This window comes from Eretmochelys imbricata, chromosome 2, assembly GCF_965152235.1.
Source record: "Eretmochelys imbricata isolate rEreImb1 chromosome 2, rEreImb1.hap1, whole genome shotgun sequence".
Taxonomy (NCBI): Eukaryota; Metazoa; Chordata; order Testudines; family Cheloniidae; genus Eretmochelys; species Eretmochelys imbricata.
Window position 1 is genome coordinate 246,823,899 of NC_135573.1, and position 20,557 is coordinate 246,844,455.

Sequence of the window (20,557 nt, forward strand, 5' to 3'; positions counted from 1 at the left end):
CTTTGAGTATCTGTATATTCATTCCCCGGTGGTGAATGAAAGGGACGGACTTGGCCACCCCAGTGGAAGGCCCAAAACTAAGGAGGCCAAGAGATTGGACTTTTTCGGGAGAGAAATTTATTAGACAACCAGCTTACAGTTTAGGGCAGTGGTGGGCAACCCGTGGGTTGCACGCGGCCCATCAGGGTAATCAGCTGGCAGGCCATAAGACCGTTTGTTGACATTTACTGTCCCCAGGCAAACCATGGCCACTGGGAGCTGCAGGCGTTCAGTAAGTTCACAGAGGCCCTCCCACAGGATCATGCCCAAGAGTTCACTGAATTGGTGAGCAAAAGCATGGTGGTGGCCCAGGGATTCCTCCAGATGGCCTGGAATGTGATGGACTCGGCTGCCGTGGTGGTTGTGACGTAGCTCCTGTTTGCAGGCTTCTGGGCTGTCCCAGGAGATGCCTACCATGATACAGGATCCCATTTGGCAGTTCAGGGCTCTTTTCTAAGCTAACTGACTCTAGGCTCCATGGGCTCAAGGACTCCTGAGCCACCCTCCATTCCCTGGGTTTGCACACCCCTCAGCAGTCCACGAAGCCATTCAACCTTCCGCCACTTCCTCCTCCAACGCAATCTAGGCCCTGGAGGGCTCCCAAGTCTGGCTCCTACAGGAGCAAGGGCAAGGACAAAGGGCTTAAGAGACGTTACCTGTTCTCTTCCCGCCCGGCTGCTCAACCTGACCCTCTCAGAAGTCAGGGAGGCCAGCAGTCATTTTGAGGGTGTGCTCGAGGACAGCGCCCCAGCCAGTGTACAGGATCCAACCCTCCTTTTCCTCAACTGCCTCCGCACTTTCTGGTCAGCCTCGCCCCGTGTCACCTCGGACTGCTGGGTGCTAGATACGGTTTCTTCGGGCTACACCCTGAAGTTTACAGCTGACCACGCCCTTCCCCGTCCCTCTTTGGGGACCCTTCTCATGAGCAACTCCTCGTTCAGGAGGTCGAAAACCTCCTGTGCCTGGGGGCCATGGAAAAGATTCCTTAGAACCTGGAAGGCAGAGGATTCTACTCCCGCTACTTCCTGATTCCAAAGAGGGCCTCAGACCCAGCCTAGACCTGTGTTGCTTCAACACATAACTCCAGAAGCTGAAGTTTCGCACGATCTCCCTGCCCTCCTTAATCCCCTTCCTGGATCTGGGAGACTGGTTCACCACCCTCCATTTAAAGGACGCATGCTTCCATCTTTCCAGGGCACCGGCGCTTCCTCTGCTTCATGTTGGGACAGCACCATTTCCGTTTACGGCGATGCCCTTTGGTCTTTTGTTGGCTCAGAGGGTATGCACAAAATGTATAGCTCCAGTGGCTACTTACCTGAGACGTCAGGGAGTCCAAATATACCTGTATCTTGACGACTGGTTGATAAAGGATCGGTCTGCGGATCAGGTGCGGAGGCATCTCAACCTGGTCTGTTCCACCTGTTGAGACCTGGGTTTGAGAAAAAATCAGCCTTAACCCTGGTACAATGCATGGAGTTCATCGGAGCCGTCCTCAACTCCACTCGGGCCAGGGCCTTCCTCCCCAAGTCTCGATTCCAGGCCATGGCAGACCGCATTACAGGCCTGTGAGCCCACCTGCTCACCACCACCTACCAGTGCCTGAGGTTGCTGGGCCACATTGCAGCGTGTACTTACATGATCTGGCACGCACGACTCCCTCTCAGACCTCTCCAGGTGTGGCTGGCGTCAGTCTGTGTCCCCAACCGGCACAGCAGGGACCAGGTGGTCAGGATTCCAGACAGTGTACTAGCGTCCCTCATCGGTGTTGGAAAGTGTTCCCTTCACGGCCCCGTCCTTGTTGGTGACCCTTGTCTCCGATACCTCAGACCTGGGCTGGGGAACCCACCTGGGCGCTCTCAACATTCAAGGCCATTGGTCCAGTCTCAGTCGTTCCCTTCATATCAATGTCAGGGAACTCAGGATCTTTCTACCTTTGTATACAAGACAGGGTGGTCCAGGTCCTGACAGACAACACGGCTACGGTTTTCTGTATCAACAGGCAGGGCAGAGCCAGGTCATCGGCCCTTTGCCAGGAAGCCATCTGCCTCTGGGACTTCTGTTCCTGCAGTACAATATCCATCTCGCAACTGGTCACCTTTCAGGGTCCAAGAACGCGTTGGCAGATCGCCTCCGCAGGACGTTCTCATCTCTCCACAAGTAGTCCCTTCATCCAGAGGTGGTCAGCTCCATCTTCCGCAGGCGGGGAACTCCCCAGGTGGACTTGTTCGCGTCCAGGCAGAACAGGAAGTGCCCCGTCTTCAGCTCGATTGGAGGAGGAGCCCTGTCTTATGCCTTTCTGCTCCCATGGTCGGGGGATCTGATGTATGCCTTCCCTCCTGTACTGTTGCTGCCCAGGGTCCTCATGTAGATCAAACAGGACAGGGAGAGGATCATCCTCATAGCATCAGCGTGGCCATACCAACACTGGTTCTGCATCCTGCTGGGCCTCTGGGTAGCAACCCCGTTCCAGCTACCATTCAGGTTGGACCTGTTGTCCCAGAACCATGGCAGTCTTCTGCACCTCAACCTGACAACACTATATTTGATGGCTTGGCGACTGCTTTGTTAAACACACAGGAGCAGCAGTGCTTGGCAGAGATTCAGTGCGTTCTGTTTGGGAAGCAGGAAGTCCTCCACCAGCGCAACCTACATGGCCAAATAGAGAGACTTCACCTGTTGAATTGTGGACAAAGATGTTCATCCTGAGTGGGCTTCGCTGCAGCTTATTCTGGACTACCCCCTGCGTCTTCAGCTCCAGGGCTTGTCCCTCTCAACGATCAAGGTCCATCTAGCAACTGTCTCAGCCTTTCACCTGCCGTTGCAGGGTAAGTCTGTTTTTGCTTAGGATATCATGGCCAGATTCCTTAAGGGCCTGGAGTGGCCTCTACCCGCAAGTCAGAGATCCCGTCCCTCAGTGGGACTTATATCTGGTGCTGTCTCAGCTCACAGATCCTCCCTTTGAGCCCCTGGCTTCCTGTTTTCTCCTGAAAGGTCTCATTCCTGGTTGCGGTGACGTCAGCCCTCCCGGTATCTGAGGTTCAGGTGCTCACCTCGGAGCCACCGTACATGACCTTCTAAAAGGACAGGGTCCAGCTAAGGCCACACCTGGCTTTTCTTCCTAAAGTAGTCTGTTTCATTCGAGCCAGGACGTTTACTTACCGGTCTTATTTCCAAGCCGCGTAAGTCAGAAGAGGAGCACAGACTACACACCCTGGATGTCAGGAAGGCTCTGGCCTTCTATGTGGATAGGACCAAGTCATTCTTTAAGTCGACACAGTTGTTCATCGCTGTGGCAGATAGGATGAAATGTTACCCAATATCCACTCAAAGAATTTCTTCTTGGATCACTGCCTGCATTTCCTTCTGCTACAACCAAGCAAAAGTGCCGCACCCGGTGATTGTCACCACCAACTCTACCAGGGCGCAGGCCTCCTTGGCTGCCTATCCAGGGCATCTGTAGGGCAGCCACCTGGTCATCCATCCACACTTTTACGTCCCACTGTGCTCTTTCCCAGCAGGCCTGGGACGATGCTGGCTTCAGTAGGGAAGTACTGCAAGCCACTAAGCTGTGAACTCCAAGCCCACCTCCGTGGGTACTGCTTGTGAGTCACCTAACATGGAATCGACATGAGCAAGCACTTGAAGAAAAAATGGTCCTTTGAGATGTGTTACTTGTGTTCATTCCATTACTTGCTCTCCTACTCTTCTGTCGGAGTTGCCAGCAAGAAGGAACTGAGAGGGTGCAAGCCGGCGGTGCCTGATATACCTCCGCATGGGAGCACCACTTCAGGGGGTGCCACAGCCAGCCCTATGGATACCGCTAAGGCAGAAATCTCAGACAACTGTGCACATGGGCGCACGCACGCCTAAAATGGAATGGACGTGAGCAACACATCTCAAAGAACAAGTTACGGAAGATAGGTAACCGTTTTTCATCAAGCTTGACTATACAGAGGACAAAGAAAGTCAGCCCATGGGATTGTAGGCTGCTTTTGGCAGACTCCCAGAGCCAGGAGTCCAGTGGGGCTGTGTCTACATTGCAAAGCAATAGGGTTTGAACCGTGAGTCCTGGCTTGACTCAGGCTTGAACCTTGCACTCCCATGGGGTCTTGAGACCCTGGGTCTGAGCCCTATGTTAGTGTAATTTGTGTGTAGACCGAAGGGGATTAAGTTTGAGTCTGAGTTCAAACTCTGGGCTCACATTACATTGTAGACACCCCCACTTACAGAACAAAGGAGTTCATAGACTAACTCCCACAGCAATATTTAATATCACTTTGTGCATACAATAATAGAATTGTTTCCAAGTACTGTATGCCACAACCTGTTTTACTTGAGACTTCAGAATCAGAAAATAAGATTGTGGCAAGATAAAATGTGAGCTTTGATGTCCTGGTCCATCTCTAGTTTCAAACAAATATTAACTTAATTAGAATTTGTAACATGTTCCTTATTTTAAGTCATGTATTAAAGGGTAATGTACTTTTTAAAAAGGTAGGGTTTAAAATATATCGCGAATTAATGTTTAAAAGGTTGTTGTAGATGTCAGTTCACATATAGCTGTAACTTTCTTGCAGTCTAAATTAGTCTGATTTAAAAATACTCTTAGATGCGTAATCTGCTTGCATGTTGACTTTTCAAGTTCCAAACGTGAAGATAGCTTTTTGAGACTCACTTTCTGATATGTGCTTGCAGTGACTCCAAGGTTGTCGATAAGCAGCAGAGAGAGACACAAAGTATGGAAAGACTTTCTTCCACGCTCAGTACTGCATGTAAATCAGTACAAGTCAATGGGGCTGCCATAGTAAGTGATCATATTAGCTGTCTTTTGTAAGTGTTATCACTTGATGATGTATTAACAGTACAGCATTTCCATTGTTTGTCCATTGGTACTTACAGCTGTGAGCCCAGCATCTTTACCCTTGCCTCAAGTCTCTTCTGATTACTTGCAATAATATAGCTGTATAACATCTTGCAGAAAAAATGGCAAGAGTATTTTTGCATTTCCATGATTAAAATTCAGCTCACTGAAGAATTAGAAGGAACAGTTAGTCATAGGTAGAGTGACTTTTTTTTTCCCTGAGCACCAGTAAGTGCAATTTTGGAGTTGGGAAGGAGGGAAAACATTGGTTTATGCAATTATCATCAGTTTATGTTCATAGTGGAGAGTTTTGATCTGGGAGCACCATTTAACTAACACATTTCCTCTTCTCGTGATTTGCTAACCCACTTCCCCATAGTTTGGTTTCACTCCATCCCCTCCCTCCTGCCTCTCCTTCCTCTCTGTTACTTCCCCAGATCTCCCAACATTACCTCTATCCGTTATCCCACCAAACCTTTGTGGAGTTTTTGGAGGTCGCTCAGACCTTAGTATGTTTATCAGGGAGACTGAAACCTGCACTGCACTGCCTATGTACTCCAGGCACAGCAAGGTGTGTAATGGTGAACTTTATTGATCACAAAAGGGGACGCTTGTCTGTGTTGGCAGAGTCTGTGTACTAAAACCCTTAAGCACATGTGTAAATAATGTCTACATTGCAATGAAAGCCCAGGGTTCGTAGAACTCAAGTTAGCAGACCCTGGGTTTGTTAACCTAGGGCTAGAGCATCTCCACTCATTTGTAACCTCCGGTTACTAATTATTGAAACCTGGACCCCAATCTGAGGCTCTAGCATCTACATTGCATTATGCAGGCCTGAGTCCAACCACCCATATCTGATGTCCTAGCATTCTCCCAAAAGGTACCCGCTCTGGTCCTTTGTTCGTGTTGCAGTGTGTGTAAACTTGACCGTCCACCGAACTTGACAGTCCAGAGGACAAAAAGTCAGCCCGTGGGATACTTTTACGTCTCCCAGAGCATAAAGCTGGTGGGGCTGCATCTGCATTGCAAAGCATTAGGGCTTGAACCCTGGGTCCTGGCTTGACTCAGGCTTGAACCCTCTATTCCCAGGGGGTCCTGGGAACCTGGATCTAAGCACTGGATCAGCAGGATTTATGTGTAGATGGAAGTAGGGGTTAAGTTTGAGCCTGAGTTTAAACCCTGGGCTTACATTGCAGTGTAGACATACCCTTAGAGGCAACATTGCGTGGGGCACTGTTCCAGTCCCAAACTTACTTACTTTTTATCCAGAACTCCCAACCATCATCTGATGACTTTTGAGCCTTGTCAACAATTGGATGGCATGTCAATGACTCAAACAGTATGGTTAGCTTCAAATATTTCACTGCTTTTTTGCTATGTCTGTGGTGCTGTATGCAAGTATCCATGTTTTCTTTTGATTCATCGATTTGTCCTTTCTGCTTTGGGCAATATGCTAAGTTGACCTCACTGTTGTGACCTTCTCCTCCTCCATATTTAGATATCTGATTTGGCAATTTTTTTTGTCTTTTAATGAATAACATTTTTCCAAACTCCCTTCTTTCTTGGTTCTGCTGCCCTTTTCCATCATAATCTGAGAAGAAGGGAGAGAACCGGTTAAGTGGGAAGTTCTCAGAGTGCTTGCCCGTGTCAGTTCCCTGTTAGGCGCATGCGCATGCGTGGTGGTTGGAAATTTTTCCATTAGCAGTACCCAGAGGAACAGTTTTGGCGCCTCCTGGAGTCTCATGCTCCTGCACCAGTATATTGGACGCTGCCAGCCCCACACCCTCTTAGTTCATTCTGACTGCCTATGACAGTTGTTGGAAAGCTCCTTGCTCTTGCAAGTTCCCTAGTGATATTTGTTCTTGGATTCTTCAAGTTTTTTCCTTGTATGTAGTTTAAAACTTGTCAAAGCACTGTGGCAAGTGCCAGCCACTTTGCCCCCAACATTTAAAAGGGCAGAGGGGAAAAAAAAAATGTCCCTGCCCAAGGCTTTGAATACAGGTACTCCCACCCACACACCCCCATGGTCACTGGTGGTCTCATCTGCGAACAAACAGGACAGATGGGCAATCTAGTGCAACCCCTAAAAACAAAGACCCTAAGAAACTTGACTTTTTTGGTAGAAAAGTGTTTTCTACTGCAAGTCTGCAGCTACGTATCACCAATCAGCAAGCATTGCTGGGGTGATACAATTAGAACACTTGGCATTCAATGGCCAAGTTAAGGGACTCTGCCCAGGTGTCAAGACAAGAGTTCTTGGCCATCTTGGAAGAGGGCAAGGCAGTGGCCAAGGCCCCTCTTCAAGCAGCGTTAGATGCAGCCGATCTGGCAGCGCCATTGATGGATCAGCTGTCTCCATGTGACACAGTTCATGGCTGCAGTCCTCAGGGCTCCTGAACAAGGTTTAACTGTCCATCCAGGACCTCCCATTGAGGAGCAATGCCCTGTTTTCACAGCAGACGGACACCAGGCTGCATGGGCTGAAGGACTCGAGGGCCACCCTGCGCTCCTTTGGGCTCTAAGAACTTCCGATATCAGGGAGGCACTTCCGGCTGCCACCCAGATACTCAGGTCCACCTTGACAAAGGTCCTATAGAAGGAAAGACTGAGACTTTTAATGCCGCCTATTTTCCCCATTCTCCTTGACCCCGTAGTTGGACTCTGCCTGCTGCTCAGGTGGCCCATTGCAAACATTTTGAGGGTTTGCCCCAGGGCAACACACCAGACTAACCCCGATCCAGTCCCCCTTTTATTTTTGCACTGGTTGTCCCTGTTCGTTTCTGCATGGTCCCAAATTATCTCAGACCATTGGGTGCTCAACACCATAACATCTGATTACACCCTGCAGTTCTCCTCCACCTCTCCCTCCATCCCCTAGCCTTCTTCAGGGACCCTTCTCACAAGAGACTTCTCATCCAGGAGGTGGAAACCCTCCTATGGGTAGGGGCTGTAGAAGAAATTCCTCAAGATATGAGGGGAAAGGGGTTTTATTCCTGCTATTTTCTAATCCCAAAGGCCAAGCGGGGCCTCAGACCCATCCTAGACCTGCGTCGCCTCAACAAATACCTCAAGAAGTTGAAGTTCCGCATGGTCTACCTGACCTCCATCATCCCCTCTCTGGATCCAGGATACTGGTATCCCTAGACTTAAAGGACACCTATTTCCATATTTTTGTTTTTCATGGTCACATGAGATTCCTCCGATTCGTAGTGGGCCAGTGCCATTACCAGTTCACAGCACTGGCTTTCGGCCTTTCGTCTGCTCTGAGGGCCTTCACAAAGTGTATGGCAGTAGTGGCCGCTTACCTGGGGCATTGAGGGGTGCGGATCTACCAGTACTTTGACGACTGACTTGTCAGAGGCAGGTCATGAGCCCAGGTTTAGCACAGCCTTAATCTGGTGTGGGCCACCTGTCAGGAGCTAGGTCTACTTATGAATGAGCAGTAATCAGTCCTGGTCCCGGTTCAGTGAACAGAATTCATAGGAGCCAGTACTTGATTCTACCCAGGCCAGGGCCTTTCTGCTGGAGTCCCAGTTCTGAGCCATGTTGGACTTCATCACATGTTTAAGAGCCCCACCCGTTCGCAAGCGCCCGTGTATGCCTCAAGCAGCTGGGCCACATGGCAGCATGTACTTACTTGGTCCGATATGCGCGTCTACGCCTTAGACCCCTGCAGATGTGGCTGGCATCAGTCTAAGCTCCCAGCAAACATGATTTGGACCTACTGGTCACAGTTCCATCGCACATCCCATCATCCCTGGCTTGATGGACAGACCCTTGATTTGTGTTGGAAAGGATTCCCTTCACTGCCCCATCTCTATCAGTGATGTTGGTCTCTGACGCGTCAGATCTGGGGTGGGGAGCCCACCACGATGGTCTCCACGCACAAGGTCTCTGGTCATAGGAGTATTGTTCCCTCTATATAAATGTCAGGGAACTCAGGGTGATACGCTTGGCCTGCCAGGCATTTTTTCCCTACCTGATGGGCAGAGTTGTTCAAATCCTGACAGACAATGCCGCCGCAATGTTCTACATCAACAAACAAGGTGGAGCTCACTCATCAGTCCTGTGTAAAGAGGCTCTCCAGTTATGGGACTTTTGTGCAGCACGCCATTCATCTTGTGGCTTTGTACTTCCCGGGGACCAGGAATTCGCTGGCAGATCTCCTCAGCAGGTGGTTCTTGTCTTGCCTCACGTGGTCACTCTACCCACAGGCGGTCAGTGCGATCTTCAGAGTTTGGGGACTCCCCAGGTGGATCTGTTTGCATCCAGACTGAACAGGAAATGTCAGCAGTTTTGTTAAATTGACAGGCTCGACAGAGACTCCCTGTCAGACACCTTTCTGCTCCCATAGACAGACACTTCTATACACTTTCCTGTCAATACCCCTGCTGTACAAGGTCCTCTTGAAGATCGAGAGACAAAAATCATGATGGCTCTACCCTGGCCTCAACAGCATTGGTTCGGCGTGCGTGTGAATCTCTCATTAGCAACCCTTGCTTGAACTCCCGCTCCGAACGGATCTACTCTCGCGGAACCAGGACCATCTGCACCTCCCAAACCTAGTGTCCCTTTGTCTGACAATGTGGCTTCTGCCTGGCTGTATGCTGAGAAATGGGCCTGCTCAGTTCAAGTGCAGAACATCCTGCTGGGTAGCAGGAAGCACTCCACCAGGACAATCTACCTGGTCAAGTGGAAATGCTTTACCTGTTGTCTTCCCCCTCCAAGTCCTCACTTCAATCCAGCCTGGACTACCTGCTTCACTTCAAACTCCAGGGCTGGTCCTTTCATCAATCAGGGTGCATTTGGCAGCTCTCTCAGTTTTTCATCCTCCGATCCAGGGCAGATCGTTCTTCTCTCACGAAATGATGCTCAGGTTCTTGAAAGGCTTGGAGAGGCTCTACCCTCAGGTCTGCTATCCAGTCCTTCCGTGGGACTTGAATCTGGTTCTCTCTCGGCTCCTGGGTCCCCCCTTCGAGCCATTGCCATCCTGCTGTCTGCTGCTTCTCTTGTGGAAGGTCACCTTCCTGGTAGCGATCACTTTGGCCTGACAGTTATACAGAATGATGTTTCACGTCAGAACACCCCTTCAGTTTTCTATAAGGATAAAGTCCAGCTACACCCCCATCCAGCATTCTTACTAAAGGTGGTGTCGCAATTCCGCTGTAACAAGGACATCTTCCTACTGGTTTTCTTTCCAAAGTCTCACCAGTCTAATGGTTATTCTGTTTGGATGTTAGACAGGCTTTAGCCTTCTACATCAAGAGAACTAAACCCTTCTGTAAGTTGATGCAGCTTTTCATCATCAAGGTAGACAGAATGAAGGGCCTCCCCTTTTCCTCTCAGAGGATCTCCTTGTGGATAACCGCCTACATCAGGTTCTGCTATGAACAAGTGGGGGTGTCACCACCGACTATCATGACTGCCCATTCCACTAGAGCACAAGTTTCTTCAGCAACTTCCTTTGTGCAGGTACCGATTCGAGATATCTGCACAGCCGTTACCTGGTCTTAGGGCCCATACCTTCGCATCCAACCACGCCATCACCCAGCAAGCCTGGGACGGCGCCAGCTTTGGCAAAGCAGTGTTGCAAGCCGCACGACCATGAACTGCGAGCCCACCTCCATGGATACTGCTTGTGAGGCACTTAACATGGGATTAACGTGAGCAAGCACTTGAAGAAAAAACAGTTACCTACCTTTTGTAACTGTTCTTTGAGATGTGTTGCTCATGTCCATTCCATGACCCGCCCTCCTTCCCCGCGGTCTGCATTGACAGCAAGAAGGAACTGAGAGGGTGCGGAGCGGGCGGCACCCAATATATTGGCACATGAGCGTGGGACTAGAGGGGGCGCCAGAGGCGGCCTTATGGATACCGCTAAGGGGAAAATTTCCGACAACCATGCATGTGGGCACACGCGCACGTAACGTGGAATGGACATGAGCAACACATCTTAAAGAATAAGTTATGAAAGGTAGGTAACTGTTTTTCCAAAGTAGGCAGTCTTAGTATTAGCAAACATATCTGTTAAACTTTAAAAGGAGATAATTCTTTACCCCGTTCCCACCATCTTGTTCAGGTCCAGATGGGAGGTTATACGCTGCTATTCAGCGATAAACCTATTACTCGAAGTTTTGTCTCTTGCTTCCAGCCAGTCTTGGCTGTAATGCTACTTGCATGAACTTCACATGCTAAATTGTGCTAAATCTTCCCTGTAGTTGCATATATTATCATGCATAATTTCTGTGCTACATAGTCACAATGAAGACTAATACTGTTTTAACTTCGGTGTCTTTTGTTTATCTTCCATTTCACAGGAACTACGAAAACCTAGTTATGCAGAGATTTGCCAGAGAACAACTAAGGATCCACCTACGTTGCAGCCCCAGAAAGAACAGAAGCCAAACACTGTAGCTTGTGGGAAAGATGAAAGAAAGCCCACAGAAACAATAGAGAAAAACAGAGAACCCCCTCCCACAAAGTCAAATCCAGGACAGCCCAAAGACCAGAGGAGACAGTCAGGGCGCAGATCGCCCCCTCCAGCCATTGGGAAACGTTTAAATAAAGAACAGAACACCCCCCCAAAATCTCCTCAGTGAAACTAATGCTTGGGAGGGGGTTGAAAAGAGTTCTACTTCCTACAAATTAAAACCCATGTTCCCACTCAGAGTACAGAGAATGAGTTGCTGGTTAGGGAGCTTGCAGTGCTGCTAGGCATATAAAATGCCTGCAAGTTTTTCCTTCTGTGAAATAATTTTTTACCCTCTTGAGCAAGCGTTCTATTTTTCCAGGATTTAATTGATCTAAACCTTATATTTAGGCTGGTGCTTAACTGGAGGTGATGCTTAGTCTGATTATTTTCAAGATGGAAAATGTGTTCTCTTAAAAAATCAATTTTTTTATGAAGTCTCCTTGTGGCATTGTGAATCCAAGCTCAATACAGTGAGTATTCCTGAACTGTGCTGCTGCAATTTTTTTAATAAACTGGTCTGCAAGTAACTATCTCTCTAAAATGTCCAAAAGACTGATAATAGCAGCTAGCGTAGAGTGTGGGGGGGAAAAAAAGTATATCGTACAAAAGTAGTATGAATATGACCTTGAGGATTTTTTTATTGAGCTGCTGTTCCAAATATCAGTTAATAAACTTGCACTTTTAGGTTAAACTAATACTTGATTATAGCATTTTTTTAAAACTAATCTTTTTTGATGACTTTTGCAAAAAAGAAAAAAAAAATTAAGTCCTCCAGACAGCACCAATAGAGATGTTCTAAAATATTTGTGTTCTGAGGTACTGCAAGCAAGTAACCAGCTTCTCACTCCAGAATAAAATGAATACTATCATTTCGAAATACAAAGCACATTGTGAATAGAAAAAAATTGTGAGGTTGTGGGCTTGTATAGTGGTGAAGCCTGCTAACGGCTGTTATCACAAGAAAGCACAATAGTGTTCTTGTGATGATCTAAACTTCCCCCTCACCAGGATGGAGTTAACTAGAGTCATTACTGTACTTTCTAGTTTATCCCTGTGCTCAGTGTAGACTTTTTTTAACTTGGCCCCAAGTGCTCTTTGAAAGAGTTCATATCTTAGTCAGCCTAGTGTTGACGTCTTCCTGTAACTACAAGCATTGGCATGTGGATTTAAATTTTTCAAACATTGAGATAATGGTATTTGTTTTTTGTGGTGGAGGAAGAGATCCCTGCTATTTACCTCTGGGATGAGGTTTCTCACACGTATATTTACTTTAGAAGTGATGCGCTTTCTGAAGGACAAGGATGCACTAAATTAGCAAGCTTCTAATAAAGTTGAATATAAATTATTTTTGTTTTAAAATGCCTAAAAATTTTCTTTAAGTGTTTAAATAGCAGGCAGTTCAGATAAACCTCTTTCCTGCTGAATATAACAGTACAGTTTATTCCACAAAAATGTTTGTTTAAACAACTGATTTTTTAAAAATTCTTTCCATCCAATATTTAAAGACTTGAATTTTATTTAAACTTGAAAATGACTTTGCCTTAACTTTTGTATAAGACAGCTTAGAGTTAATGAAGTCTGACCCCCTTAAGGGTTAGCATGAGTTAATTACAGGATTACTCAGTTACAGTATGTATCTATTGTCACTGGTCTTACTGGGTAAACATACTGTAGTACAGGAACTAGCAGCAGGTTTTGTAATATACCTTAAAGATCGTAAACAGTTGATCTTTTTCAGATTGTTGAAAAATCTGTAAATGCAAATAGTCAATACTGTATTAAATATGTGCACTTGGAAGTGTGTGCTTTGCTTGTACAGTTGTAAATAATCAGAACATATAAAAAGGTACCCTAAAGAAAAAAAAATCTGATAAAAATTATTGATATATTATAAATGTTGCTGTTGAGCTGGATGTAGATAAACTAAATGTTGTGGTTTGAATCTTACTTTAATTGGTTGTTTTTTGTTTGTTTTTTTATTTTATTCTGGTGTGCTGAACTGACTCTGCCTCTTCACTGCAAAAGGGAAATGGAAAGAAAGTCTTATTTCAAAGCCCTCAAATGTTTTCATAAGTGTCTCTACAAGTGTGCATTTTAACCAATAGGTGTTCCAGAACAGAACATAAATAGTCAATTCTGGCAGTCTAGCAGTTCAGCCAAAATTTTAAAAATCCCAGTCATAAAATCAAATAATTCATTGGGATAATAGTTCAAATAGCCAAGAAAAAAAAACCCTGAAGCTTATTTGACCACCTCTTCCAGAGAGAGAGTGTCCATGCTTACATAGATGGATAATCAACTTGAATATGGCTGTCTTTAAAAAAAAAAAAAAAAAAAAAAAAAAAGGGGGGGGGGTAGCAGTTAATTTCTTGGCAATTTTTATACTGCGGATATCTGATGGTAATGACTCGACCTTTTAAACCCAGCCTGCTGTGTACCGCAGAGTTGATTAAAATGGGCAAGATGAGATTTGTTGGTTCCTTTGTTTAAAAAGCACACTTTGAATTCTTTTGGAGGAGATAGGACTCTGACAACAGCGAACATCACCAAAATTTAGAAACCAGTTCTGTCATTGGATTTTAATATTCTTATCCTTTCCCCAGTGGGCAGTGAAAATGGCAGCTAGACTTGTATATGGTTTAGGCCAGCTGTGAGATTTGTTGTTTGCCTGTTGAAAGTGTGAACCTCAACAGCTGCAAACAATACAGAATGGTCACTTACAGCAACAGTGTACAGCTATTCATAATAGCCAACTGGGACTTAAGGTAATATATTGAGACCAGCGGATTGTGTTGTGCTGTTATAATGTATTCTGCTGCCATTTGTACTAGGTCAATACACTGTAATTACTGCTTACCCAGCAACAGTCTGTTGCAACAGGAGTTTAAACCTTGCTCTGATGTGGTTTTATAGCTTTTTAAAAATAAGCAAAAGTGACCTGCCAAGTAGCTGTATATAATATACAAAAACTTATCTTTGCTGCATTTACTTTGAGATTTTTCCACTTGGTGACAAAATGGACTTTCAGAGTAGAAAGTTGTGATGTTGCATGCAGACTGTTGCTATGGTTCCTATAGCTGTTAACATGTGGCTTTTAAAAAGTTAAAAGGAAAAATCCTCCCAGAAAGCAGTATCCGAGTTACAGGTTCAGAGATAAAGTAATTAAAATTGGCATTTAACTTGTAGGATTGTGTGGTGATGCTTTTCATTTGGAAGTATAAAACAAGTTAACACAGGATCTGAGACTCTTGTTCCAGGAATGTATTTGAAACAAAGGTTGCTTTTGAGACTTAATGTGAATTTCATTTCAGATCAGTCCCCACCATGACTTCATAATTTGCCACTTAGAAATCAGTGGAAAGTGGCAAACTTTTATGTTGCTGCATTATCTTCTGAAGATTCAGCAGTTAATATGGAAAGGCCCTTTGTGGGTGCGATGCAGTGTATCACAAGCAACAGCTGACTGTAATGGTGCATACCTATCTCTATATCTCCTTCAGCTAGCAACTTTAGGGATTTTTATGTGCTTTGTAACCTATTACACTAATAGCAGCAGACAATCGAAGACTTTCAAGGAGAGCTAACAGCTGCCAATTCATGACATAGAAGTGTAATATGGAAGCTTTTTTGAGGGTTTTTGTTTTTGTTCTACTTCTTCCATTAAGACTGGAATCAAGCTTACATGTAAACTATTGGTAATTTAAGTTTCCTTTTGTGTCATAAAATGTAAAACTGTCTAATTTGAAAAATATGTAGGTTATGAAAAATAAAGATTTAGGCACTGTTGAATTCTTGATTTTTTTTTTAAATTAAACGGTTCACCGGTATCGGTCACTACCTTTGTTTTTGCTCACATTTGTGGAGAGTATGTTGCTTCAAGATTGCTTTATATTATGGATGTTTCTCTGCTGTGAATAGATTTGAAATGAGAGTTTATAAACCATAGTGTAAAGATTAAGCCTCGTGAAAATGTCTTCACAATTTAAAGAGATGAGCAAACAATTGCACGCCTTCATTAGGAAACAGTTAATGTAGGAGTGATGCTTGTCCCAATGTACGTTGATCTTTTTATGAATGCTTCCATTGCAACCCCCTTTTGGGGATTTATGACTGTCCCATAATATTTTGGGCTTCAAATTTGGATTGAAACTTAGTGTCCTGGTACATGACTTTCTCAGTCTAGAAAACTGTTTGTAAGGCACTACCTCAATTACATTGTTTGGCTATTCTGTTCAATGGGGAAAAAATGTTTTGGATACTCTGCCCTCCAGATTTAAAAAAACAAAAAACCTTCAAAAATAATTGAAGTCCTTTTTATTTCTTTTAGTCCAGCATATGAATCGGCTGCATTTAGTATTTACCAGTTGCAAGAACCAAGTTTAATGTTAACAAAATAGATACTGGCTTACCCAGCAAGTCTTAGTGTTTTAGCATATGTTGTATATTAAAGAGCCTTTAGAGCACTGAACTCCCAATGACTTCTCTTAAATGGTAGAATAGCACTTTCTAACTGCCATTGGATGCTGTTTGCTAGGCTGACACCTGAATGTCTGTTTTTCTTTTCTTTCCCTTTCCCCTATTGCCACCACTAATGGCAGCTCTCACAGAGGGAGAAACATTTGGGGTGCCATTGTAGACCAGCTTCTGGTATTTTAAACAGCATAGGCTTCTTTACACTAGGAAAGCTTATTGTGTTAGCTAAATCATTATTGGCATGGTAAATACTGAAGAGGACAGGTCACTGCTTCAGAGCAATCTAGAGCTCTTGGTAAGCTGCGCACAAGTAAACTATGTATTTTAATATAGCTAAATGTATTCATCAGGGATTGAAGAATGTAGGCCATACTTACCCAGTGGGGGACTCTATCCTCGGAACCAGTGATTCTCAAAAAGATTTGGAGGCCATGGTAGATAATCCGCTGAACATGAACTTGCAGTGTGACACTGTGGCCAAAAAGCTAGGGATGCATAAATGGGAATCTTGAGTAGTAGAGAGGTTTTTACCTCTGGATTGGCACTGGTCTGACCACTGCTGGAATATTGTGTCCAGTTCTGGTGCCCACAGTTCAGGAAGGCTGTTAACAAATTAAGAAGGTTCAGAGAAAAGCCACAAGAATGATTAAAAGTTAAGAAAACATGCCTCATAATGATAAACTCCGGGAGCTCAATCTATTTAGTTTAACGAAGAGAAGATTATGGAGTGACCTGATTAATAGTACTTATATAGGGAACAAATGTTTAATAATGGGCTCTGCAGTCTAGCAGAAAAAGGTAGAACATGATCCAATGGCTGGAAGTTGAAGCTAGACAAATTCAGAGTGGAAATAAGGCATACGTTTGACCAGTGAGAGTAATTAATCTTTGGAGCAGTTCGCCAACAGTCATGGTGGATTCTCCATCGCTGACAATATTTAAACGTCCAATATTTTTTCTACAAGATCTGCTCTAGATGTTATTTTGGGGGAAGTTTTTTAGCCTGTGCTGTGCAGCAGGTCAGAGTAGATGATGACAATGGCCCATTCTGGCATTAGTATCTATGAATTTGCACTCTGTGCTGACAAGGACTGTTTTATGCTTAACTGCGGCTGGCTGACAGTGTTAAACATGGCACATCCTTGTCTCTACGTTTGTGTGCTTAGTATCCTGTTAGAAGGATTGTCTGCACAGGACGTTACTGCACAGCAAAGCAGGGTATGCATTTGCAACGAGCTAGTTTGCTCCCTAGTAACATCCCACGTGGACACTGCTACGGTGCTCTGAAAGTACCCGTGTGCTCTTGGACTTACTGTACTTTACGAGTAGTAAGAGCCAGAGTGCACTCTGGTACTTTGAGTGCATGGTGCTAGTGTTCACATGGGATGGTACTGCACAGCAACCTAGTGTGCTATAGATTCACACCATGGCTTGCTGTTCACTAATGTCTCATGTAGACACGTCCTTAGTTAATGTGTTCAAACACAGTGTAACTTTGCAGCGTGAACAAGACCTTCATCTAACCTAGGGGGTTCTCAGACATTTTTTTGCTGGGCCCCCCTTGAAAATATTTCAGACTGTGACAACCTCCCCACCCCCCAAAAAAAGATAGCAAATTACTGTACATCCTCATAGAAGCACTAAATTAAGCATGTAGTCATTATCCCTGCAGCCAAAGGCGCTGAAGCCTTTCAAAAAGGGAGGAAATGTGTCAAGTTCCCAAAGAGAGGACACTGCCCAGGGGAAGGCGGTGGGGAGGGTACAGCAGTACCGTACTAGGCCACCCTTACTTCTGCGCTGCTGCTGGGGCAGTCGGGAGCGGGGCGGTCGGCCTGTAGTCGCCACTGTCCGGCTGCCCAGCTCTGAAGGCAGTGCCACCGCAAGCAGCAGTGCAGGAGTAAGGGTGGCCATACCGTGCCATCTGGCGAGCCCCCCGCAATAGCCTTCCAACCCCCTTTTGGGTCGGGACCCCCAGTTTGAGAAATGCTGATCTAACCTGCTGAGAACACGTTTAGAAAACACGTTTCAGAGCAGTAGCCGTGTTAATCTGTATCAGCAAATACAACAAGGAGTCCTTGTGGCACCTTAGAGACGAACAAATTTGTTAAGTCTCTAAAGTGCCACAAGGACACCTCTTTTTTTTTTTTTTTTTTTAGAAAACACTAAAAGTACATGTACCCAGCAAAAAAAAAACCCCACAGCAGTGTGTCTGAGAGCCTGGGTTAACTGACTCGGGCTTGACCTACAGGGCTAAAAATAGTGTCAACATTCTGGCTCGGGCTGGAGCCTAGCCTCCAAAACCGGGCCGGGGGAAGGTCCCAGAGCCTGGGCTGCAGCCTGAGGCCAAACGTCATATCTACTAAGTTTTAGCTCCATAGCATGAGCCTAAACTGGTCGCCCCAAGCTGTGAGACTTGCTGCTATGGAGGATTTTTTTTTCCTGGGTAGACCTACTGTGAAACACCAGAAGGTGGCTTACACTAGAGCAATTGGTGAAGTAGCACTGGGGGGTGGGATTTGGATTCTACAATGACCTAGGCTTAAGTAGCGTGAGTTTAGCCAAAATGAGTAAGTGCCTCCTTCACTGAGGCAGCAGCAGTTTGACAAATACTTCTGCCTGTGGTGCCCTGACATTGGTATTGAACAAACCCAAACTATTGAGTTTTATGCCACTAGAAATAGAGGAAAAAGCAAAGATGGGCAGGATCATCATCAAGTGAGTATTCTGCAAGTTTTTGGCACCAAACGTGCTAGCTGACTCATTCTCAGACTCTAATCCTAAATTCCATTTAAGGGTATGTCTACACTGCAAATAAAAACCCGCGGCTGGCCTGTGCCAGCCGACGGGCTCATGGGGCCTGGGCTGTGGGGCTGTCTCATTACTGTGTAGAATTCCAGGCACAGGCTGGAGCCCGTGCTCCAAGACCCTGCAAGGTGGGAGGGTCCCAGAGCTTGGGCTGCAGCCCAAACCTGAGAGTCTACACTGCAATGAAACAGTCCTGTAGCCCAAGCCCTGGGAGCCCGAGTCAGCTGGCACAGGTCAGCCGCAGGTTTTTAGTTGCAGTGTAAATATACCCTAAAAGTCTTATGGCAAATCTTGTATAGGTTTTGTCTTTTTTAATGTATAATAGCTGTAGAATCTTTAAAATTAAACTTCTTACCCCATTGACTATCATAAGGTTTGGTCGATGCTGAAAAGCTTTACCAGTTCCTTTAGGGGTGTGATTTTTTTTATATTAAAATAGCTATACTGGTACAAGCCCTAGTGTGGATACTTGTTTTCCTTTTGTATGTGAATAGGCTGTACCAATATAGCTGCGTCCACACTAGAGGGATTGGACCGCTATACTAGCATAGTTCAAAGCAGCACAACTTTCAGAGGCTTCCTACAGTGCCGCATTTTGAAAATGTTTTTGTGATAAAACGGAAAGCAATGGGGCTCCAGGTTACTTACTTTTGGTCGTAATTTTATCAGTACTGTGTGGGGAGAAGCTTGTTAACATCTTTTTCCCCTCCAAAATGTTGTAAGACCACAGTTTATGGAAAAACTTCAATTTGAGGAAGTGTGTGCTTGGGTGCCCTTATTTGATTCATTTGAATACTAACATTTTCCAACATTTCAGTAGCTTTATGTTCACATTTACTGTGGGTAGACAGTTGTCTGTCGAGCAGTAAATCTATTATGGTGAAGAGCACTCTGAGGGAAGAAAGGGTAGATGGATAAATTTGGAGTCGTAAAACATAGCGAGGCTCAATAGATGTATGTAATTATCAAAACAGATGGAATTATAGGTGCCTAATAAAAATGCCTCTTAAATTTTATGCCATTATGGCTCCAGTTCTGGACATGTGCCATGCACAAACTCCCACTCCTTCCTTGCTCTTCAGATCCCAGGAGGATTTCTGCCCTACCTACACCCACATCTGCCTCTCCACTCTAACAGCTCTTACAAGCTTATCATTACTTCTAGAAGTCTCTGCCCTTCTCCCCTAGTACTAATATCCTTCCCTCAAGCTCCACCACTTTCCCCACCTGCTCTGCGCGTTTAATCTTGTAATTCTTTGCTATAAAGTCTCTCATGACATAATATGATTTTGATGTTTGCTGATCCTCACACGTGAATAGCAAGGTGTTTTTCATAGATCAATGTGCTCTGTGTATTGTAACACTTTTAATGTACGTTGAACTTAATTTTTCTCTTGCCCCCCCCTACTCACACTCACATTAACATTGTTGATGTAGTATGTTTGAAAGTCCATGGATTAAAATCAGTTTTAGATTAAATGTGTCAGATTTGATATTTTAGATTTTGGGATCCCAGACTAGTTTTCAGCACAAATTAAACAAGTGTGGTCTGCCTCTGAATATTTATAGTTATTGCTGGCTTTCCAGTGAGTAAATGATAAATAGTTGTTCAGTTCTATCATGCTAAAATCTAAGTATGCTTCCTATGTTCCATGTTGTGTGGAACAAGTCCTGGCTGCGCTGAGGGAAAGTTCCTTTATGAACACTATGGCAAGGGAAAAGTGCAGGTTAGAGATGCTGCTCCAAGTGATAGACATCATATTGACTCTGTTCTTTTTTTTTTGTTTTTTTTCTGTGAAGAGTGTGTTCTTCTGCATTGAACTGGCTGCTTTCCTGGTAGTGAATCTTGAGAAAATGCAAAGGCTTTCTCTAGTTTTGTTAGGCAGCTCTCACTGAGATTGATGTTC

The 20,557-nt window shown here is 45.1% G+C and overlaps 1 protein-coding gene across 3 annotated transcripts in view; it reads left to right on the forward strand.

Annotated features, from left to right (window-relative positions):
- The window catches only part of LARP4B (La ribonucleoprotein 4B), a 113,871-nt gene extending 98,710 nt beyond the window's left edge, over positions 1-15,161 (forward strand). For 2 of the 3 annotated variants that reach the window (XM_077808340.1, XM_077808339.1), the window contains 2 exons: positions 4,735-4,843; positions 11,218-15,161. In XM_077808340.1, coding sequence (XP_077664466.1) covers positions 4,735-4,843; positions 11,218-11,499 — 391 coding nt within the window. In that variant the 3' untranslated portion in view covers positions 11,500-15,161. The remainder of the gene's footprint in view (positions 1-4,734; positions 4,844-11,217) is intronic. The other variant, XR_013344966.1, reaches the window with a different exon arrangement.
- Positions 15,162-20,557: the final 5,396 nt, after the last annotated feature.